Source organism: Hirundo rustica, chromosome 1 (genome assembly GCF_015227805.2).
Source record: "Hirundo rustica isolate bHirRus1 chromosome 1, bHirRus1.pri.v3, whole genome shotgun sequence".
In the NCBI taxonomy this organism is placed as follows: domain Eukaryota; kingdom Metazoa; phylum Chordata; class Aves; order Passeriformes; family Hirundinidae; genus Hirundo; species Hirundo rustica.
Genome location: NC_053450.1, coordinates 129,149,549 through 129,174,049, shown reverse-complemented (window position 1 = coordinate 129,174,049; position 24,501 = coordinate 129,149,549). Strand labels below are relative to the sequence as shown.

The 24,501-nt window shown below is 36.6% G+C and overlaps 1 protein-coding gene across 3 annotated transcripts in view; it reads left to right on the top strand.

Annotated features, from left to right (window-relative positions):
- The window catches only part of PHF14 (PHD finger protein 14), a 163,654-nt gene that overhangs the window by 41,526 nt on the left and 97,627 nt on the right, over positions 1–24,501 (top strand). For all 3 annotated transcript variants that reach the window (XM_040072366.1, XM_040072355.2, XM_040072375.2), the window contains exons 11-14: positions 818–913; positions 2,435–2,538; positions 3,940–4,071; positions 12,343–12,511. In XM_040072366.1, the coding sequence (XP_039928300.1) occupies positions 818–913; positions 2,435–2,538; positions 3,940–4,071; positions 12,343–12,511 (501 nt within the window). The remainder of the gene's footprint in view (positions 1–817; positions 914–2,434; positions 2,539–3,939; positions 4,072–12,342; positions 12,512–24,501) is intronic.

The window sequence follows — 24,501 nt, the reverse complement described above, 5'->3', positions numbered from 1 at the left end:
CTCCCCCAAAATGTTGCCAGTGTTATTTTTTAATAACTCATTATTATGATTGAAAAAGAACTTTTTGCATTTTTTACCAAATAAATATTTGTTTTAATATTCAGTTATTTTGAAACATAGATATACTGTACGTTTTATGACAGATGACATGCTACAATTCTTGCTGAATTTAACAGCCTATTAAGTGATACTTAATGATGACAAAAAATGGTGTTGCTGTTAATTCCTAAATTTTTTGGGGTGTATGTGGAAGAGCATGTGGAACATGTAGCAGCAGATCCTTGTGACCTGCCCAGAGGTGATAAAGGGAAAGGAAATTGTGCCTGAGGCTTTTAACCAAATTAATAGTTACCTCCCAAAATGTACAACCTAACAGATACTTACAGAAGAAAAAAAATCCTTATTTTTGCTTGCAGCCTTTAATTTTAAATTTTCTCTTTGTGTGAGTGTGGCAAAAGAGAGTTTTAATTAATTTATATGTTTGTTATAATCTTGCTGCCTAAGTAGTGTGGACAGCACATACACGATGTTGCTGTGTTTTGGTTTTGCTTTCCATCTGACTTTATGAAACCTTATTTCCATGCTGAAATACTTCAGGTCTTTACAAAACCAGTGATTGCTCTGGGGTTTTGCTTCACTTCTGTTAAATTATTAAATGGTTGTACTGATCTCAGCTGTATTGATATGAGTTTCATTGTTTTTGTAATCCTACAATACATTAACGGACCCTCAGTAACTAAGAGGTTGAGTAAATTTTATTTAATAACTCTTAATGGATTTTCATTCCTGTTGTAATTTTTTTTCTTCAACTTTTCAGCTGTGTGAGTCCTTGGAAGAGCTACAAAATATGAATGGAAAACTGCGAAATGAAGGGCAAGGCATTTGGGCTCTGCTGGGTAGAATCATTGGACAGGTAGTTTGGTTCCTTGCCCTCCTTTACAGAAAAAAACCCCAAAACAGCAGAACAGGTTTTCCAAAAATAGGCCTTTCTTTTTTTCTGTCTGCCACTTTTATGGCCAAATAAATTTATTCAATTTGATCAGACCCAGGCTTTACTCAGGGGATAATGCTTCCTGATTGAAGTGCCTAGACTTCTGCAAACCACCTGGTGGGAACGTGTAGCTTCATTTTGTTGTTGTAATACTGTGCTTGTTTGCAAAATTCTTTCATTTGGTATAAGTGATTGACCTGTCATTTGTGATGAACCGTAGCATGAAGCATGAGTTAATCCTACTGATTTTGTCTCCTGTTGTCTTTAGTTACTGTAGGCTTCAAATGATAAGTTAACTATTAATGGCTTTTATAAGATAAAATCCTTTTGAATGCAGCATGTACATAACGGTGTGTAACTAGTCAGGGAAGAATATTTTGATCAAGTTAATATAAATATCTAGGACAACAGAAGATTTGGGTTGCTGGCAATTATCTTTGTTCCTGTTGATAAGGGAAAAAAGAGAAGCAAAGATTTTTGCAGTGTTTTCATGTATGTTTTATGTCAGAGGTGTTAAATGTCAATGAACATTTTGGATGTGAGAGGGAGATTGCAGTGATTGAAGATTGAAGAAACAGTTCACTGTGAAAATGGAGACATACAATTATCTCCAATTTTGTCATGCCCTTTCTTATTGCTGAGTTTGTGCTGCTGTTCTGAAAACGACCCTTACACTTTATGCAGTAATAGTTCCTAAGATATGCAGCCTTTACTAGTTCCATTTGTCTGCCTACCTCTCCTGCTTGCAAAGAAGAATTCTTACAAAGCATATCTTTTAAACCAAGATTATTTTTCCTTCCTTTGAGTAAGTATTCACAAATATATTTCCTGATGCTAATGTTACTCAAAAAAAAAAACCAAAAAAAAAGAAAAGCTGAGTAGAATTCATTTACACAGCTTGCATGACATTTTTTTCCAGTTGGTTGAACAGATGCAGACCCGTGGGGCTGCTGAGAAATGACTTTGATAGATGGTTGCTGTCTGAGAAGCCAGCATACTGCAGATAGTAGAAACCCAACGAGAGCCTTGTCTGCTTTGTGAAGGGCTTGGTCCACTAAGATAATTTTTATAATTAACCTGTCAAGCACCAGTGTACCTGTGATGCTGGGGAAAATAAACTGCCTCAGTATTCTGTCACTTTCATGAATCTGCTTTGCTTGTTTCAGCTTCCTAGAGAAATGCATCCTTGTCCATCCCTATACTGGAAGCTTGAAGAAAAGTTTTAAGAGCTACTCTTTCTGTATGTTTCTTACTGAATTAAAACAGTGACTGTAAGATTACTTTATATTACAGAATCGTACAGGGATAAATGTGTAGCCTGTAAAATAGTTAGCCAAGCATTTCCTGCTCATTGAGTGTCTTGTTCTTCATGCATTGAGATTAGAGGAATATTCCTTAAAAGTGTGAAGACTCATGTGTACTGCATTTCTTCAAATCCAATAGAAATTGAACATACCAGCAATTTTACGGGCTCCTAAGGAAAGGAAACCAAGTAAAAAGGAAGGAGGAACACAAAAGGCATCTACACTTCCTGCAGTACTTTATAGGCAAGTAATTAAATTTTGACCAAATAGATACAGTATCTATTAATTTATCATTTCAGAAAAGTGTTCTGAGAAAATTGTTTCAGTTTTTAATTTAAAAAATGCTTTAAAATTGTCTATATGCTTTACATATTTTTGAAGGCTAAGCTGAATAGTCATCAGTTCTTCACTGTACCACACATGAGTACATTTTGGGTATTTTTGCCAATTTGATGACAGTGCTTTAAGGACAAAGCTAACTCCTTGCATCTGGAGTAGAAGGGTCCTTTGTTTTTTTAATGTGAAAACTATCAGGTCACTTTGTTCTTTGAATGCAGTCATCTGAGTGGATGATTTTAATAACAGTGGTAATGCTGTTCAGTCATGATTCCTGGATGCACAAAACACTTGTCAGAGAAGCATTCTCACTTTTTGCTCATGCTAAATTTCCGTACTTTGATTTTTAATAATTCCCAAGGCTATGAAATGTATTCACTTACTCTGTGATAGTTCCACATTTTCCCCTCTTCCATAAACTGAAACTACTGACTGGGTTTTTACTAAGCATAATAGCAAGACACAGACTAGGATCCCAGACTGAGACTGTGCAAAATACATGCATGTCATCTAGGTTCTTCTTTTCTCACCACAGCTGAGGAGTTGATGTGTTCTACTGCTTATCTAGAGAGCAGCATCCAGCCACTGCAAGTAGTGTCTTACCCAGCTAGAAGGCTAAGGGGAGAGGATGATTTACACAAGCAAAAGTTAGTTTTAGTGCTGCAAGAGGTAGAAATCGTAAAAATGTGGCAGTGGGCTGAGGATTCGATGTACACAAATAATTGGAGTCATGCTTCACCAATTCTGTTTCATTCAAATGCACTCAGTTCCTCCCATGTTACAGTGCAATCAGTGAATACCTGTCTTTTAAAAATAGCTAAAATCTCAATTCCACTAAAGTAATAATAAAAAGAAAGTGTAATTTCTAATGAGTTACACTGCCCAGCATAGCAGCAGCATACACCTATTTCAAGGTGGTAACCTGCATAAGCATGTGATTGATTATTAAGATTGGTATTAGCAGCATAATTTTCTGTTTAGGCATTTGTTGTATTTTTTTCCACTTGCCCCTGGTGTATTTTGTTGAAGTATTGAGTGATTACTAACTTGTTAGAAGTCCTCAAAATTTAATTGAAAGCCATTCTTTGCTAGGAGCCTTTTACACTTTTATTGCACCTAGGTAGAAGCTCCTTAAAAAAAACTCCTCAAAAAATTACTCCATAATTAAAAAAAGTAATTATGCTCTTAAATGCTACATTCAAATTCAAGTTGCCATGATTGTATTGAAATTGGGGGATGTGCTGGGGTGTATCATTTATTCTTTATGAATATGTAATTAAAATGCTTTTCTGCTACGTGCATGAAAAGTTGTGGAATTTGCAAGAAGAACCATGATCAACACCTGCTGCTACTGTGTGACACTTGTAAACTCCATTATCATCTTGGTTGCCTGGATCCACCTCTTACAAGGATGCCAAGGAAGACCAAGAACAGTTACTGGTAAGAACACAGTTAATGAGTTGTCCTGTGCTGTCTCTGTACTTAAAGTAGGATGCAAGTATCAACAGACTTGGAAATTCTGAGCGGATTAGACGTTCCTTTAATGCAGTTTGAGCAGTTTTTTTTTTATTTTCAGATTATTAGCAGTGATGTTTCAAGGTTAAAAAAAAAGAAGTTGTAAAGATTTTCTCATTATTAGCCACTGTGTAAAAATAGGTTATAGCTGTAATTTTCTTGGGTTTTGAATTCATCTGTGGTTGTTATTGCCGCATTATAATAGTGGCAGGAAATTATAGGCTAATACTTTTGGGAAATGAAAGACTTGGTTTTCTGTTTATGTTAGGACTCAGATAAGTGACTCTTTTCAGATCTTCAGGCAAATACTTGTAATATTTTTAAATAAACTTGCAAGTAGTAGCTCTGTTTATTGCAGTATGGAAAGTGTTGGGTTTACTGCTCTCTTGCGACTCAAATGTGCAATGGCAGAAGTATGTTCATAACTGTACTTACTGCAGTTACATTTCCATGAATTAAAGTTCTTTCATGCTTGTGGAGCAGTTGTTGTACAATGGAGAAATGATAAGGTGGCAGAGATTCTGATTCCCAAACTGTCATAAAATTAGTTTGTTCTACTCTGTAGTGTTAGCAGCCTGCAAGTTTAAACTGTTCTGAAATGTCTTAGAACAAACCCAGAAACAGTTTGTAGCTGGCAAGAAGTTAGAGTCCAGCATCTTGAGGAGTCATTCATCACCTTGTCTGAATGTTAAGGTACCAAATCAGAATATTATAAGAATTCCTTCTGAAAATAAAGTAAAACTATTTTAACAGAAAAAGATTAGTTTCTGGTTTTCTTCCTATATCTCTAAATTTTTTGTTAAAGAACTTGCATGAAACATTTATTTCAGCCATCTTTTTGGATAGTTTTGAAGGTTGTGTGCAGAGCAAGATGTCCAGTACATGAAATGGGAGGCCTCACTTTTTAATATCTTTAATGTGACAAAATCTGGATTTGCCTCAGTAAATTTGCTTAGTAAATTAATATAGATTTCATTTAAGAGATGAAAATCTCAAAAAGGTTTTCACCATCCCTAATACTTTCCTGAACCTAATTTTCCTTTAATTATGTTATGTAGTGTGTTGTTAGGCTTTTGATATCTTTGGTCAAATTTGCCAAGTAGTTATTTTACATGGAAGCTTTTTTTTTTTTTTTTTTTTTTTTGATAGCTTCTTCATTTACACATTTACACAGGAGATTTGATTTTTGTTCTGCTTTTTAACAAAGTTGAAAAGGCTCACTAAAAGCTATCAGTCCAAAAGATGTAAGACTAATTCTCAGTAGGTATTAAAGGCAGGATAGGTCAGGTTAGGTAGTAAAGCTCTTTCATTTCAAAGCTGTAACTTAGCTTTGTTGTGAATTTCATGCTTCAGTTATATCTTAGATCACAAACTTGGCTTTGACTTCTAATTAGCTCAGGCATATTCTGGAGTGTGAGATGATAGCAGACAAATTGAGCTGCATTGATTGCATTCTTTTCATCATTGAACATTCCTTTATGTATTCTTTTCAGGATCAGTAGAGAGCATATAGAACAGACCCTTAATCCAAGTTTGAGTTCAGCAGGTTTTTCCTCCCCTGCTGTTTTGAATACAATTTTTATCTTTTGATTAAGATATGAAGAAAAGTGCATTTCTTTTTTTTAGATGGGGGCCATGTACTTTTCAGATATTTGTATAGGATGTTATAGGAACATAGGAGAAAAATAAAAGAAAATTTGTGTAATGGGAAATTCCTTGAAACACTAGGCTTGTATAAGATGTAATAGGATATTTGTATAGGATGTTATAGAAACATAACAGAAAAAACAAAAGAAAATCGGTATAGTGGGAAATTCCTTGAAACACTAGGCAGGTTGAAAGATTTATTTAAGAGTGGTTAAAAACATTGAGTTTAGTTATTTTTTAAAATAATAATCTAGAAGCAAAAATAATTTTCTTTTTTTTTCTTTCTGTTCCATTATCACTGCTAATAGTTTACTCAGAATAGCTTGACTTGAGCCCTTGCAAAAGTTTTTATGATTACAGTCATGTACTTTACCTTTATATGTTTATTTAAACAATGAATACTTTAACATGAGTTTATTCCATAAGCTTCATCTTTTATATTCTGTTTGAGGATGCCAGGTGATTCAGGTGGTGTATGTGATGCTACATAGACTAATTTGTAGTTATGCTTTTTGTCCATTTCATGCTCAGCATGTAATAGTCTAAATTAGCGTTTATCAAAAAGGGTTTTGAAATTGTTAAATAAAATCCAGTATTATATGTTAATAGTAGAAGAAAGAAACTAAATATATTATGCATTTAAAAGTTAATTGGTTGAAGAAAGCACAAATTATATTTCTATTTCTCAGTGTTTCTAAAATTTAAAATGAGTTAAGTTTTAGTCTTAGTGAAATCATAGTAAGAATTCGGACCTGGTGAGCACCAGTGTTTCACAGCTTACTAGTTTAACTGATTTAAAACACTTAACACAAAGAATTTTCCTTGTTCGGCGGCCTGACAGTTTTCTTCAAGGTAACAGTTATAACATCTTAGACATCAGTTTGTACCAGAGTAAGTTCAAAGCCTGTCGTCATTTCAGATGGATTGAGATGAAGAGCAAAGGAACTTTTTTATGTAATAATACATTAAAGCATTAATTTATGCCTTCTTTGATGCTATACTTTCAAAGTAGACTCCTAGAATATCCTGAGTTTGAAGAATTGATTCCAACTCCTAGAGGAGAAGTTTTAAGCATACAATGAAATGCTATGGTTTACTTTCATTTAAAAATTTGCAAATTTCAGTTCCTTAGAAATCCTGTTGATAAACAATTGAATATTATTTTGATTAACATGTTATCATAATACTAAGTCTTACCGTTCTTCCTGACAACTTGTGTGCTTTTATGCTCTTGGCCATTCTGGATGTATTTTCCTGGTGGAGAATGATCTTGGTACTAAGGCAGTGCACAAGTGTTGGCAGACAATAAAATGGATCAAAATCTAATTGTAAAATATTGACATTTTCATTAAGAAAATACTTGCCAGCTACCAACAAGGATTAAGTTCTTCTATTGGAATGAGATTGCTAAAAACCAGTGATAACTTCTGGTAGCATATGAAATACTGGGGACTGAGATGGACAAAACAAGGACTAATGGTTGTATTAGGCTTGGTTGGTTTTATTTTTGCTCTAGAAGGCCAAGTTATTTTAGTGGCGCTGTGGGGAGTATTGGCCACAGGACAGAATGAGCTGTAGAGTTCCTGACCATTAGTTCCATGAACACTCATGCAGTATCTGGACATTCATTCATATTCCTGACCTCATTCATTCAGAACTGATCCAGCACCTCTTCAAATGTTTTTTCATCCTGAGTTACTGGGTAATGATATAAAATTATTAACTTACATAAACATGAATGGAATATGACATACACATTTTTATGTATTTGTCACTTGTCCTAATTGAAGGATGTTTGGGTTGTTGCAAACTGCAAAGTTTCTTTTTTTTCTTTTTAATTTTGTAACTTCACACTCTGCAAAGTGCTCTTTTAAGCCTTTTGACAACTGTATTAGGTCCATATATACTGTCTTTTATCTCCAGAATAAAAGCAGCCCTGATTTTTCTCCACCTCCAGTGCATAATTTACATGTGGGATTTATAAAGCGTAGGTGTCATCTTGAAGCTGTGAGCCATGTTTTCAAGTTCACAGTGGCTTAATTCTTTGTAAGCACTGTGAGAGGTGATTTGTCAGAGAGCGGGTCTGTGAGATCTGTGTCTTCCTTATGAAAAGAATCCCCTCTTGTTTTCCTTTTTAAACACTGAGGACAGAGCTCTTTTCAGGGAGCACTGTGGTGGTATTTTCTAAGCAATTTGAAGTCACTCTTTCCCAACTCACTGCTATTGAGTTGACAAGATGTTTGTGACATGGGAAGTTATCTCTGATTCTTGTAACAAGTTAGGTTGAGAACACAACAAAATCACCCAATTTCTTTTTTCTTCTGTAGGTTGTTAGTGCTTAATCAGAGACTTTCTGCATGATTAAGAGATTTCAAATCAGTACTGAGATTTCTTTATGGAACAAAAACTTTCAGTAGTTTTAGCAGTAGGCACATTTTAGAAGTAAGCATATTATTGCCTGTTACTGGTTTTCTGTGTGTGTGTCTAGATTAGGCAAGTCTAGACTGAAAGCAAAACAGAACCTGTGTACTGAAAGTTGAATATTATTTGGCACCATTTCTCCTGTTATTTTGCTTATGCTGCATAGCAATACTGGCTAATGTAGAAGATTGTTGCAGTAGTTCCAGAGGTGACCTGCTGTGACAGGTTCTCTATTCAGTGCTTGTCCTCAAAGAGCTGAAATTAAGTGAGCATGACTGTGGCATAGCCAAAAACAGTCATAGCTGCTTTCTGTGAATGTGTTGGGATTAAACAGCAGAATGGGAAGAGTACTTTAAATTCAAGAATTGTGGTGAAATAAACTAAGAAGAGCTGAAAAGAGATTGTTTCCAAGTCAGAGGAGTGTGTGTCTGTAATAGCTTTTCTGTGGTTCTCTGGGAACTGACAACCAAACTGCTTTGGAGTTGAAGCTTGTCTGTTTTGTAGTAAGGATGGTTAACTATGATGGTTAACTATGAGCCTATTCCAGTAAATTAAGAGATTGCTTTTAAGTTCAATTTTATAGCTGTTTTCCCCCTTTACCTTTGATTTGTGAAGTTTTCTTGTGTGATTCAAACAATAACTCTCACCCCCATCATAGTGTGCTTTTTCTTTTCTAGATCTAGGTTTTTTGTAGTTTGATTGCTTTCACGCTTGCACAACCTGTTTCAGAGCAAGCTTGTTCATAAAAACAGAATTTAAGGAACTTGCAATACTTCACCTTTTGGTTGAGATGTTTCATGTCTTCCTCAGTAAAATAAAGGTTAAAATGCTCACATACGTATTTAAATAGGACAATAGTGAAACTTCAGGACTTTAGTGATCTGCATGGGTATTTTCTGTAGAACTGTCTGAACATAGGTAACAGAAAAATTGTGGTTTTCCCTTGTAATAACAGACACAAAGAACAGGAATTATTTAAATTGTACATGCAGGGTAGTAGATCCAGGAAACTGGATTCCAAATTCCAAATGTTGTTGTAAAACCCTATGACTATTTGTTTCTCTTGTAAAAGTGTCATTTTTAGTGCGGCTCTTATGTTATGGAAGCCTTTTCTATAATTTACACATAGCACAAATTTTTACCATAGTAATGGGGAAAATAAATGCTTTGTAAGAACTACTTAGAGAATTTTTGAACATTTTCATAGTTATTGCTTGCATCTGCATAAGCAGATCATAGTAATTACTTTCATATGTGCTTTCCAGTGCATAAATTAATGACATGACTGATGCTGCAGTGTTATAGAGGGCTGTGTTCTCTGATGCTTACTAAATAGAAATTCACCTTAAAGCTTTGAGTTGGACAGCTTTAAGAGCAATGCATCTTGTAAAAATGAAGAACTCAAAGTAACTTAGAGCTAGGCAGACATGTAAGATTTTGAGGGAATATTGTTACTTAAAGCTGCTCTCTCCTTCCCCATTGGAGTGCCTTTCTCCATCAAATCTTAAAATAATAGTACTTTGGTCTGTGTGCCTTTATTTTCTTAAGTGCATGTTAATACATATTTGTGTGTGTATATTCACACAAATTTATGTAAACCTATAACTGTAAAAAGTAGCATTGTGAACGCTATTTACCGTATATTTTTCTATATTCTAGTGTCTTAAAGCCTAGAGGTGTTAAGAAGTACTGTGTGTATAGCAAACTGAGGTTTGTAAAGAGGAGCAAACTCATTTTATCAAGCACAGAGAAGAAAATCCCTTTTCACCCACCCCTTCTGATAATGGAGGAGCAATAAGGAGAGATTTACTAAAATCACAAGAACCACAGCAATAATAATAGCAAAAGGTATATGAGAGAGAGTGTTTTACCCACAAAAGGGGAGCAAACAAAAATGGTTCCCAAAAATAGTGCTGCTGGACAAAGGCTTTAAGCTGAGAAGAGCCCTTGTGGCTTAGCGTTCCCCTGCCCCAGTGTGAAGAAACCAGCAAAGAGCTAGGCTGAAGCTCAGAAGCCACATCGCTGGCATTGTGCTTCCCTCTGTTTTTCCCAGACCGCTGCGCTTGGCTGTTTGGCAGCAATTGCCCAGCTTGACTCGGTCCCATGCACCGGCGCTGGCACCACACCTGCAGCTCTGGCCGGGGTTTTGGGCTCCGTCCGGCTGAGCCAGCTCAGGTGGGGGTTTGGAACGGAGAAGGGGACCAGCAATGGCGGAGAGGGGGCTGGGGCCAGCTGATCCCAGCACCTTCTCTTCAGAGAGATCCAAGCAAGATGGCAAATTTTCAGTTCCTGGCACTCGGCTCTTCCTGCCGAACCCACACCCCCAGTGATGATATGTGTGGTAGGGAATTAGACAGTGCTGAAAACTCCATGCCCCTTTTCTCTGTAACCAGGACAGGCAGACAGGACTGTACTCTTGTATGCTGGCCCAAAACTGTTTGAAAAGTATATAAACTGCCTTCCTTGTGCTTTGGTTATTTATAGACTCCATACTTACTTGGGAGAGGGGAGAAGCCGTTATCTTTCCTGCAATCTATCCTGTTCTTTTGCTTTTCTAGACCAAGTACTTTCATGTCTCCTATTTATCCTGGTCTTAAGTGCTTTTGAGATAGGAGGTCATGAATCTTTGTAACATCATAATGTAGCCACAATTAGCTAAAATTTATGTTTGGAAAAGTTAAAGGAGAATGGTCTTGAGTTAGTCGGGATTCCACTGATCTGTTACCCAATCCATGATGACTAGGTTCCCTCTATTCTGTCTTGGTAGCCACTGGTCTGTGCTAGCAAACCATGATTACATCTGGTGTCTTTTGGTGTAGCTAGGAGAGATCTGAGATTATACTGCTTGCATTGCTTTGAAAGAATTAGAAAACATGGCTGTTGATTGACTTGATATTGTGTTAGTCCTCGCTGAAGTTCACAGGAGAAGAACTAGAACTATTCTGTTGAATGTGTAAATTGGAACAAATAGGCTCAAACGTATCTGACGTTGTGCTTTTGTTTATACAGGATGGATATGCCTTCTTGTTGAAAATATGTACTAAAATTTTACTTTAAATAATTAAATATGTGGGGTTTTTGCTTTGTCCCCTTCCGAAGAAGATTTGCTCTATCATTTAGATTGTGCTTATCCCTGTTAATAGCAGATTATATTGATTTTTTTCTTTTTAAATTGGTGTTATTAAAAAGAATGTGGAATAGGAGAACAGTGGTGAATTGGACTTAATTTAAATGGACTTGCAGTTTTTTGAATTGGAAGTGTAGTGTGAGAAGTAATTAAAACTGGCTCTTCCAGTAAGTATATTTTTTATGTTTTCATTAACATACTTTAATGAACATCCACATTTATGACTTTGCCTAAGATGATTCTTTGCAAATAAAAACAAATATTTTTCAATTTCTATCTTGTTAATTCTGTTTTGGAGCTTGTTAATAACATTACTTTGAAGTTCTGATAGTGATTTTTCATTTTTTCAGAAACTCACTAGGCATTTGTTTTTCAATTTAGTTTGTTAATATATGTCTCTGTCTTCTGTATTTTTAATTTCTCCCAACTCTTTTTTTCAGATTTAAAATGCACCCCCTTAGGAAATACATACTAAAATTTATTCTCATAACAAACATGTCCTCCAAATCTCTGCCACTAAAGTGTGCTCTCATTGGAATGAATTCAGCAGCATGTCATTGTGAAGATTAACAATCTGGTCTAGTGGAGGGTGCCCCTGTCCATGGCAGGGGGGTGGGAACTAGATGATCTTTAAGATCTCTTCCAATCCAAACCACTGTATAATTCTATAATTAAATTTCAGTAACAGCTACAGTAATTAATAGATTAGAGATCAGTGGGCAGCTTTAAAAATGAGGATGTGGTAGCATGAAAATGATGAAATAGTGGGCATTTTTGTTGAGGATTAATTCCTACTTTCAGAATCTTGGTTTTCAAAGTTAAGTACTGTCAGGAAAATAAGAACATCTTATTTGTGTGTTGCTTGGTTGCTTAAAATGTATGTTTTAAGTGTCCGTTTGATTTCTTGACTTTTGAATTTATCTTTAACACGAACACTTCAGTATGTCTCTTTTTCTGCTCTTGTGACTGCAGTCTTAAAAAGAAAATCTTCTGCTTTGCAGGCAATGCTCAGAGTGTGACCAGGCAGGTAGCAGTGATATGGAGGCTGATATCGCAATGGAAACCTTACCAGATGGGACCAAAAGATCAAGGAGGCAAATTAAGGAACCGGTGAAATTTGTTCCTCAGGATGTGCCAACAGAACCTAAGAAAATTCCAATCAGAAACACGGTAAATGATGGTGGAGTTGATGTGTTGAGGCTCATATTCACAATAGTATTGTTTCAGATGACCAACATTGTGGACATTTTGAATTGAGAGATTTCAATTAGATTGATGTTCTGTTTTTGTTACATATTCCATTTTCTCCTTTTAGTGCTTTTTTAGTTGTGGTGAATTTTCTATTTTGCTGAAACAGAAAACTGGGAAACACAGTACATAACTGAAGAGCTGTACAAGCGTAAGGAAAAATTCAGTTTGTACTTAAACTTAGCCTTAACAGTTCTTCTTCATTGAAGTAGTAAGGACACTTACTAGGGTAGATTTAAATGTATTGAATTATAGCTGTAGAATAATTAGTCATCTCCTTATCTACAGCCAGCCTGCGGACTAACTCTATATCTTGTGACCATCACAAGGCCCTGTTACTTCAGTTTGTTTGGCTTCCTAGTCTTACTAGTCAGTGTATGTTTTCTTAAACATAAGACAGAATTTTGAGAAGATAAGCAAAACCTCTTGCTTCCTGTACTGATGAAATACTTAGCATATTTGAAATCAGTACTTTTTTATTAATGACTATGCACTTTTCCCTAAGTTTTGCTCTCCTGCTTGTTCAGAAAACAAGGCTTTTCATGTGTGATGTGTCATACCACCTATAAAAAGAACATAAAAATATCAAATGGCATTTGATCCAGGTTGCGGTATGAGTAGTGTTCCCATATCCCTTCAGACATAACGTTCATCTTCCAATATATTTCTTAATATCAGGAAATACTACAACCTCTCACATTAGAGAGGTTTAGATTACATTACATGAACTTCATCGCATTAGATGAAGTTTATCTCTCATGCAGCACAACTTTATTTTCTTCACAAAGCTTTCTAGACATTTTATGATTATACTAGCAGATACCATACTTAATGTACACTGATAGGATTAAGCGTTTTCCTGACCCTGTCTTAAACGTTTGTTTTAATTTTGGGCCACAGCTTTGATTTACCTAATGGCTTCCCTTTCCCAGTCTGTGACTCAGAACTTTAAGAATGACTCAAGCTAAGCTGATTAATTTAGCTCAAACTATTAGGAGTGTGAGTAACCCAAAATTAAGTTTTGAGAAACTTCTTTCTTTTCCTCATTGAGGGAAAGTACCCTTTCTCCTTATGCGTGAGAGCTCATAGAACCTTAGAGCTGCCTGGGTAGGTTGAACTTACTGCTGTTATGCTGTTTTTCACAGAGAAAGGAGACTTACCTGGTGTTCTGCTTACTGAACCCTTTGTATCTCCCATTTTCCTTCTTCCTTTCTCTTCTTTATTTTTATACCTAATGTAGTTCTCTTAGCGTGTGGAGAATCATGATTCTTGGACTGAAGAGAACTAAAATTATTGCAGGAAAGACATTGGTAGTTGTAATAAAAAGAGGAATATTATAAAGCATTGTTCAGAAATCCATATGAATACAAGATTGGTTTGTTCTAAAGCCCATGTAGTAACTGCCAAGGTTCTTCTGTGCAAAATTGAGAGAAGTCTGCTCTGCCCCCTCATATTGTGATACTGTGATGTGTTAAACTGGTGCTACATTGGTGATTTGGTGCTTCGTGTGTTATGTAATATATCTACACGCATTGTAGTATGTAATACAGAGATTAACTGACTTTCAGTGGCATATTGTGTTGTCGCTGTATGGTGTTGCACTGTGGAAAAATTACTGCTACCAGTCTAAGAAAGATTTTCTTCCTCTTACCTGAATTTTCAGTCTCTCTTTCCGTTCTCTCCAGTTTTCTGCTTTTGAAGCCCTGTGAAGAGGGCTTCTCTGTAAAAGAGAAGCATGGATCACTGACTGTTCCCCCCTTCACTGATTGGCCCTCTTCTGGGTCAATCCCCAGTTTATATACTGAGCATAATGTTCTGTAGTGTAGAATATCCCTTTGGACAGTTCAGTCAGGCTGTCATGGCTGTGGCCCCTTTGAGCTTATTGTGCAGCTCCTCCCTAGAAGAGCATGAGACACTGAAAAGTCCTTGATTTGAAGTATGCATAACTTAGCAACAGCCAGAATTTCTGTGTGTTATCAGCATTATTCTATCAGCATTACTGAGGCCAAGTTAGCTCAGCTGGTCAGAGCATGATGCTAATAATGCCAAAGTTGTGGGTTTGATCCCTGTATGAATCCCATTCACTTAACAGCTGGACTTTGATCCTTGTGGATCCCTTCCAACTCAGAATATTCTGTGATTCTCATCCTAAATCCAAAAAGCACAGCATTATGCTAGCTACTAATAAGAAAATTAACTCTATCCCAGTCAAAACCAGACCAATTGCCCAGAGACCTGTGACAATTGGAGCAGACTAGTGTTAACAGCTTCTGCACAACATTGGAGACTCAGTTTCTGTAATGGTTTCAATTTAATAAAACCGGGTGGAAACACCAATTAATGTAGGGGTTTAGTATTTATTCTCTTTTCATGGGAGGGAGAGGAGAAAAAAAAACAAACCCAAAGCAGGCTTAAGCTTAAAAATGAACAAAAATTAGTTTTATTAACACACACTAAAAGAATAAAAAAAACGTTGAGAAAAAGAAAACCTAAACTAAAACAAATGACACTTTAAAACACACTTCTCTCTTTGACAAACTATTAACTTTCTTATTAAACAACATAGAAAGACACAACTTGAGATTTTTTTCAGTCAGTTTCATTACTTAGGCATAATCACACATTACTTAGGAGAAGAGTCCCTCTGAGGTCTTTTGTGAAGATGTTTGCCACACGACAAAATAGTCCAGTGCTCCCAATGTCACACATCTGATGCCGCCTGGAGTTTTCACAGACTGTGAAGTTCTATCAGCAAAGCTTCTCAGCATATCTGGGCTACTATTTACAAATACTTCTTCTAGTCTAAAATCATCTTTGTCTCAAAGGCTGAGACCTCCTTTTAACCTAGGAGCGGGGGCTTTAAAGTTCCCAAATAAATCTCAATTACATCAGTCCTCAATTTTGATTAGAATAGCATTCTACCCAGCAACATTAAGATGCTGCAAAGAACAGTCCATTTCTCCTTAGTTTACCTTAGAAAAGTCTGGTTAAAAATGTTCACTTCTTCAATCCTATTCCAGTATTATTAGTTCTTTAACTTCTAATCTAACTGACTTCATTCGGTGTCTGTTCTACGTACCTTCTGTTTTCTTTCATCTTGCTTTCAAGGAAGAATTGTGCTTTAAAAGTTCCACGTTGCTTGGAAAGGGTTAAATCTGCCCAGGCTTGCGAGGGCCACGGGCTAAGCTGAAGAAAATGCAAAGCTATGTTGATGGAGGAAGCTGGAAGATGTCCTTTTTTCCACCCCTCGCTCTCATCCAGGGCAGCTCAGCTCAGAGTTGTTACGGAGCTGCAGGCTTGCTTTCTCCGCTGCCAGCGGTGATTAAGCTGGGCCATGGCTTAGCTCTTTGTGCCGCGTTCCGAGCCCGTGGCCAGCACTGCCGAACTGCAGCCGCTCCTCTTCCCTGCCGGCAGCAGGGGAAAGGGGCTCAGCCAGCCCAGGCCCTCCCTTTGCAGGCAGCGGCCCTTGGAGGCCTGGCTGAGCCCAGCCTGGCCGCCCAGAGGGGCAGCAAGGCCTGACCTGGGCCAGCCCGCGTTACCTCATGGCTGATCCAAAGTCGCATCAGCATTTCCCATTGGTCAACTTAGCTGCCAGTATCCTGGCTAGCTTTTTGTTAGGTCCCTGTCCTCTCCCCCAAACCACTCCATGGTCAGGGCAGGGAAAAACATCTCACATTTCTCTATAACCAGAAAACAAAATTGTGCCAGCCCATGATAGTTTGCTTCTGTAATTTGGGAGTGTGGGAGAAGTAAGACTGAAGTAGGTTATTCATAGTCAGGACAGTGCTTCTCCCTTGTATAGTTCTCTACATAAATTGTTTGCCAGGACAGTATTTTGTATCCTAATGCTATGCAAGCTTTTTAAAGAACCCTGTGAGCAGTCTATAGTATTTCTGTCTCTTAGCTTTCAAATATTTCACAGGATATTTATATAGAATCATAGATTCACAGAATGTTCTGAGATGGAAGACGTCCGCAAGCATCACTGAAGTCCAACTCCTGGCACTGCACGGGTCAGCTCCAAGAACCACACCATGTGCCTGAGAACATTGTCTAAATACTGCTTGAAATCTGTCAGGCTTTGTGCTGTGACCACTTCCCTGGGGAGCCTGCAAGAACCTTTTCCGAATATCCAACCTAAACCTCCCCTGACCCAGCTTCAGGCCATTCCCTTGGATCTTGTCACTGGTCACCAGAGAGAAGAGATCAGTGGCTGTCCCTCCTCTTCCCCACGTGAGGAAGCTGGAGACTGCAGTCTGTAGTCCTCCTTTGAGCTCTTTCTCATAGCTTTATTAGTTTTACATCTTTTTCTAGATTGCGATGCCCAAAACTGCTCACAGCACTTGCAGTGAGGCTGCCCCAGCTCAGAGCAGAGCAGGACAATCCCCTCCCTTGCCCAGCTGGTGATGCTGTGCCTGATGCCCCCAGGACACGGGTGACCCTCTTGGCTGCCAGGGCACTGCTGGCTCATGTGCAACCTGACATCAACCAGGATGGCCAGGTGCCTTTCTGTGGTGCTGCTTTCCAGCCTCTCATTCCCCAGTCTGTCCGTACATCCAGGGTTGCACCATCCCAGGTGCAGATTCTGACACTTGCCCTTGTTAAGCTTGATACAGTTGGCAATTGCCCAGCCCTCTCATTTAGGACCCTCTGCAGGCCTTTTCTGCCTTTGAGGGAATCAGCAGCTCCTCCCAATTTTATCATTGACAAACCTTCTTAGAATATCTTCAAGTCCTGTGTCTGTTTATGAAGATGATGAGAAGAATTGGTCCTAATAGAGAGTGCCGCAGTGACAGATTGCCAGTCTGGTATCACCCCATTCACTATAACCTAAGGAGATCAAGTTTGACAAGATGGACTTTCTCTTCATGAAGCTATGATGGCTCTTACTGATGACTTGTTGTCCTTCAATAATTTTTCAGTATCTCCCAGAATAATCTTCATAATTTTACCTGTCACTGAAGTGGGACTGACATGCATGTAGTTTCCAGGGTCCTCCTTGCCCTTCTTGAAAACTGGGACATTTGCTAGCTTCCAGTCTACTGGGACCTCTTGGATTCTCAAGACCACTCAAAAATCATCAGAAGGGGTTTTACAATGACATCAGACAGTCGAGTATTCTCTGATGAATCCCATCAGGCCCCATAGACTTATAGGGATCCAGTTGGAGCATTAAATCCCACACAAATTCAAGGTTGACTGGGAATTTATTATTCTCACAACCATGGTCTTCCAGCTCTGGGCACTGGGACCCCCTTAGCCTGTCGTTGCTGTTGAAGACAGAGGCAAAGAAAGCATTTAACATCTATCTTGTCAGTGTTCCTGTTTGTGAGGTGATCATCCTCATCCTGTAGAGGGCTGATGTAATTTCTGCATTGTAGAGCAGCTGTTTCAAATAAATGGGAAGACAGAGGAAGTCCAGCCATTTGCCCTCCATTGTTTTGGAGACAGCAACTATCATATTGTACATTAAAATGTAACTTAAGTTTACAAGAAGACCTTCCTGATTTTGAGCTTCCTAAGACCATGTAAGTCAATGTACAAGGGTAAATTGAAACGTACCATACTTCTACTCTGAGCCAGGGTCTGTACAAATGACAAATGAATGTAAATAGACAAGATATTAGGTCTTTATACTTAATGCAGTTGTGTACTGGCTACATTTGTAGTCAGAATTTAATGAATTATTTATGCTTTATACATTTCAAGCCATTTGTAGTGACCTTTTAAAGATTTTTGCATTTCAGTGCATAGCTTTTTAAACTAGGTTTATGTAAAATCTGTTATCTTTATAAATCCAATTTCACAGTTTTATAAGCATCACAAATCATTATTTCTGCTGCTAGTTAATTTCATAGAAATTAATAGCTAATGATTAGCAAAGAGCTAATAGAAATCACTAGCTAATTGCATAAACCAGACATCTATAAACACCTTCCTTATATTTCTTATAAATCTGAATATGTTTTTTGACATTTACTTTTCTAAACTGTACCATTTCTTTCACCTTTTTTAAATAAAGATTACAAAATAGATTGTTTCTTTGGAAAATTCTTTAGAGAGATGCAAATAGCATTTCTCAGCAGTAAATTGAGAGATTAATGGTTATACTCTGCTCTGCTGTGTATGTTCAGATTTTCAGAGTCTATTTGAAGTGATTCATATTATAAAAACACAGTTTTTAAAAATCTCTTGACTTCATTTGATATCCTAGAATAAAAAAGAATGCACAGTTTATTTTTTATCAAACATGTCAATGCTAAAATAGTTTTGTTAGTCTGGTATCTTATTTTTGCAAAATAAGGGGTTTCCTTCTGTCCTTTTGAAAAAAATGATCATAAACTGTGCTTTGCTTACTATATATGCTGTTGTCTGTAAGTATAATGAGTTCCTGTATCACAACATCTTTTAAAGCAATTTTGTGCTGCTGGGGCTAGCTGTGTGCTCTAAGAGTGGAAGGGATGCTGGTGTGCCCTTTAAGTAGTGTTTGTGTTGTTGAATATTCCATTTTCCAGTAAATGCTGTTTATTAGATCCTGGTACTCTTAATGAGTATCTTAGAGGGGGGTTTTTGTGTGGCTTGTTTTTGTGGACATTCCATTTTTTTATTTCTTTTTATTGAGACGCAGCTATCTACCCAGTGTTATAAGGGTGAAATTTTGGGAACTTAATTGTTGAAGCCTGTAAATGAAGTATTCTGGTGCTCTGATACCAAACTTACTTTTGCTATTTGAAACCTGAAAATCTTTTTTCTGTAACTGTATTATATATAATCCAGAGGAACACACAGTAATTTTCTGTTTAACAGTGAAAGTCTGTGTTAATTATGGTTTTGACATATAGAATTTAAAGATTAATTGCTGTCAACTGAACATAAATGCTCTAGAAAAAAATTCAGTAGTCAACTTTCTGAAACTTAAAGTTTTCATTATAATGAACATTGTAAAATAACTTTGTTTTCTTCATCAGTTGATAGAAAAGCTCAACTGAGTCGATGACATCGTAAGGTCTCATTGTGTCAAATGTCTCAAATGTATAAACTAATTATTTCAGCTTGCCACGTGCATGGATGTATGATAGTATAGGACTCTCTTGGCTACAGATCAAATTCAGAATGGAGTGAAGTAAGATCTAGCTCTTCCACAATGCTTGAAGCAAATAGAGTGTATCAGAGTTTTACTTTTTTTATGTGTATAAGGGTTTTTTGTTTGTATGGTTTTGGGGTTTTGGTTGGGGTTTTTTTGTTTGGTTGGTTGGTTTTGGGGGATTGTTTTGGTTGGTTGGTTGGTTTGATTTTTAAGAAAGCAAGAGGAGAAAAAAAAAGACCTGCAGATAAAAGATCACTTGTCTTCCATGCAGCAGAGGCATGAGAAATGAACATAGTCCAATGGTGTCAATATCTCTGTAAGTAAAGGTTACTGGTTTATCTATCACTTCGGCAAATAAGTACTCTAAAGTTGAGTTTTCCAGGAAAGAATCACTTGGTTTAGCAACACCTGTAAACTGAGGCTTTCTGGCCTCTTTGTCTTCCTGCTTCTGTTTTAGTTCTCTAAATGTGTGCTTTGGAGGAGATCAGTGTTATAAAGGATAGAAGTCAATCCTGCTCTTTCTTTAATTCTGTTATTTGTTTAAGCCTGCGAAACAGTAGGTACTAGTTAATTGATGGACTCAGTGACAGTTTTGCTTGACATTAGGAATGTTACAAAATTTTTGATTTTCTAGGAAAAAAAGTTTTCAAGACAATGGAAACTAAAAATATACGGAAAAATTGTAATTCTATGTAATTAAGTTTCATAGTTGACTTGTTTCTTTTTTTAAACGTATTTTGATTTACTACTGTTTCTTTTTGTATGACAGTTCCCTTTTATTACTCTCATTTTTCTGGAAAATGTAAAAATTATTTCAGAGATGTTTGTTAATAGTAGCGATATATGCCATTTGAGGTACTCACTTTGATCTGTACTGAACTAGTGTGCCATCTGGTGTCTACATGGCAGTCCTTACCTTTATTTGAAATTATTTTATGTCTGTGTGGCGCCATCAATTGAACATTCCTTCTGCCTTTTAACAAAAAAATGGAGTCAAAAGGAATTTTTTCTGCAACTGGTTTCATCATAAGCTTTTCATTAGCAAAGGAAGTTTGTAATTTCTAACTTTCCATAAGGAATGTATGACATAATGAATTAAAAATTGCTATCTTGGAAAAATGTTCATGGTTAATGTGTAACAGGATAAAGAACACATTATCTGTGCAGTTTCAACCTGTGTGGCTTTTTTCACGGGCTTTTGTGGTTTGTTTTATGCATGTTATTGATAGTTAAAGCCCTGATTTCATTAAGTCACTTTTTTGGTATAGTGGTATAGTGAAAGTTTCACAAATTCCATTTTCTGAAAGTTTTCTGTTTTGCTTGTGCTTTATATCAGTTATCCTCTGTTCTGTAGTAAGGGTATTCTCCTGCATTTACCTCTTTGTTTGGAATTACTATATATTATTCTAATATTTACTGATTTCGTTTATATTTTTTTGTCTTTAGGTTATCCATAGCAGTATATGATAAAGGCTGCATAAGTGAGAGAGTTGAGGTTTGGGTGGTTTTGATATGTGTGATACATATCTATGAAGCATAGTTTGATAAAAGGTAAAACTGTGGAAGTATATTGTTAATGTTAGTGTGTCAGCTACAACTTGACATAAGATAGAAATGAAAATGTCTGAAGAACTTAGATAGGATCCAGAATTAAAACATGGGTGCACTCTTATAGTGATCCTCTTCGCTGTGCATTTCAGCATGTGTAAAAGACAGCTGTGTGTTTTTTTCAAGTAGTCAGTGTAGCCACAGGTCTGTCAGGGAAACAGAAATCAATATGTGTTATTATTTCTGATAAGAAATGTGAAACTTCTAGATCTCCAAAAATCGAAGCGTCTAAAGTTCTTCACATTTTTCTCTCTTAAATTACAACACACACAAAACAGCTGGTACAGACTTTCTGCAGAAGAAATAAATTACTATAGTTACCAATGCTTTTGAAAGTCAGGTGTATCTTAAATATCATTGTAGTCTAACCCTTCCTACATTGATATTTTCTTTATCAAGGAGCATTTTGAAATCACCATTGATCTTCTGAAAAACTGTGACATGGGACATCAAATCCCAAACCATGCTAGTTCACTTTATGTGGAGTGGACTTGAACCCTTGCCCCTGACCACAGTTGCTTTCAGTATTTCATATTCTTTTCCATGTATTAACATTTTTAACTCCTCTCTATGTTCTTGTGAAAAACAAGAAATTAAATAGATGTCAGTATACACTTATTCTCTAGGATTGCTTCAGAAAAAAGCTCATGAGGAGCATTTTCTTCTGACTTTTGGGAGTCACCTCTCCCGTTTTGGTTGGTTTAGAAGTTCTGGATCAATCATATTGGGTGGTTTTTTTTTCTTCCACCTGGCAAAGCAAAATTGCTGTCTTTGGATGAACTGGTTTAAAGCATAAGCAGTGAAACATAAGCGAAATTTGGTGGCAGCCATAGTGGTCTTAGGTCATGTGGGCACCTCTTCTGTCCTGTTAACCATTGTGCTTTTCCACTTGGAAGCTAACATATCAACTTGTTGCATCTGTTAGTGATGGCAAACAGACTGTTTCCTTTGCAGCTTTGCTGCTTTGTTTCCTTTTGCAGTCTGTTTCCATTCAAGGACTATAGGATTCATCCTAGGTTTTGTTTGTTCTTTACAGATGTCTTTTATTTGTCTTATGTGTGGAATTTATTTTCTGAGAATATTCAAAATCTTATCATCAAAGCATTATCTACTCTTCTTCATTTTTTGTTTCATATTGTTGTCCAGTTGCTTATAAACAAAAAAGTGAAATACAAACATTCACTTTTAGCTTTTCCAAGTTCAAAATGGAGACTCCCACTTCAGTCTTTGTTATTCTCCTACTATTGGTTTGTGTCCATTGTTGATCACATTTTCCCTCAGCATATTTTCACTCCATTTTGGACAGTGTTTTTTAATGTTCTGATTTTTTAAAGTGTCTTGAGTTCACCATTTCCTCTCATGCATCACTCCATATCCCTCATTCATTTGGTCTTTGTCACGTTGCATCGTTTATGGCTTCATCATTAATTATTAATTTGTTGTGTTAGCATTCTGTTTTTTAGCCATTTATGTCCTGGCTCTTTTAATTCCCTAAGCCAACATGCACGTTTCCGCTCTGCAACAGCAGAATTCATAGAGGGATACTTTTGTGACACAAAATATGATGGCTGGAAGAAACCAGTTTTTTATTTAGCTTTTTCTTGGCTATGGAAGTGTATGCTCTAGTTCTCTGATTTTTTTTTTTTTTCCCAAGACTTCTCTAACATCCTTAATTATGTTTTATTACTTGCATTGAATATTATAAAATGATATGTATTTTATGGGATAGTGTAGTAACTGTCAACTTAGATCATTACAAATTAGTTCAGACAAGAAAAATACAATGTTGGGTGCTTTCCTGCTTCTGTTTCTTTCCAGATTTGATAGCTGTTTGCATGTGATGCCCACTGCTGCTTCTTTCTAGGGAGCCTTAAAATGTTTTGTGTGAGTTTTTAAAACAATAAGCAAGAGAAGTAGGATTTTCTCTTTTCCAGCTATTAAATGAAAAATCAGAAGTTAATAAAATAAATAAGTGAAATGAGGTATGCATTAATACTGTGGGATGGTTTTCTAAGCTCCACAGATAGTCAGCCTTGAAGTAAAAGACAAAAAAGGACATTGTTAATCTTCAGGTTTCATTTATTCAGAGCACTGCTCTTTTCAGAGGATGAACAGTATAATTGCTATGAAGGGTAAACCTTTGGTAAGATATTCTTGGAGATGATGGCTTGCTTTCATCTTGATGATTTCATTGAATCAAACAGCTCAGTTTCTTTACCCAATGAACATAATCTTAATAGAGTTTAATTAGCGGTTTATTTGATGAGGTGTGTCTTTCCCCTCAAAATGTTATGCTAAAAAAGGCTAATAAGAAGAATTTAATATATTCTATCTTTTGTCATTTTTAACTTTTTAATGAAAGTGTTTATTTTATTCTTCTTCTTAAAAAACTATTATTTTATGCTGGCATCTTAATTTTATTTTATTGACCTTTCTTGGGCTGCTCAGATTACATTGGATTGTATTGCTAATGAAATAAGGTACTATTTTTCTCTTTCAGTTCAGTGTAAGATATGTTCTTTGTGATGCAGCAGATAAATCTGTTTATTGCAAATAATTATAGCTTTTAACTTGGTTTTCCAATGAAAAAAAGTTAGTCACTTGCCTACTACTATAGTAGCTTTGCCTTTAGAAATTGATAGACCCATTATTGCAATATTAGAGAGCTATGTATGCCTAATTAAGTGTTGGAGTGATTTTTAGATAGCTGAATGGGAAAGGATGAGGTCTGAGTATGGAAAATGTTCTCACTTTAGTTGGGGAAAACGTGGAGAACTTCAGGATGCACTGGGAGGTGTGGTTTGGATGCACTAGAGAAGAAGAGGTGAAAAAGTCACTAGAAAAGGGGAGAAATAGAAATGTAATATAGTATCAGGAGGTCAAATTTTATTAATTCAACTGGTTTTCCTGTCAACTCATCCCTGTATTTATATTATTTCACTGCCATAATTGTGAAAGGAATGAAATGAAAAATAGAATTTGCTCTTCTTATGACCTTGGCATGTTTGTCTGAGTTTTTGGGGCAATTTAAGGTAATACAGAATCAGCCCTTAGCTATAGGCATCTAATTTTAATTCTTCAGTTGCCTGTGCAGTAAACAGAACTGCATGGTGATTCCACTCTGATGTCATGGGCTCCAGAGCTCAGTGGCTGGAGTCTTATTGTTACTAGTAAGAGAAGTGTCTGAGCACATCTCATACTTTGCCCTTACTGTAGT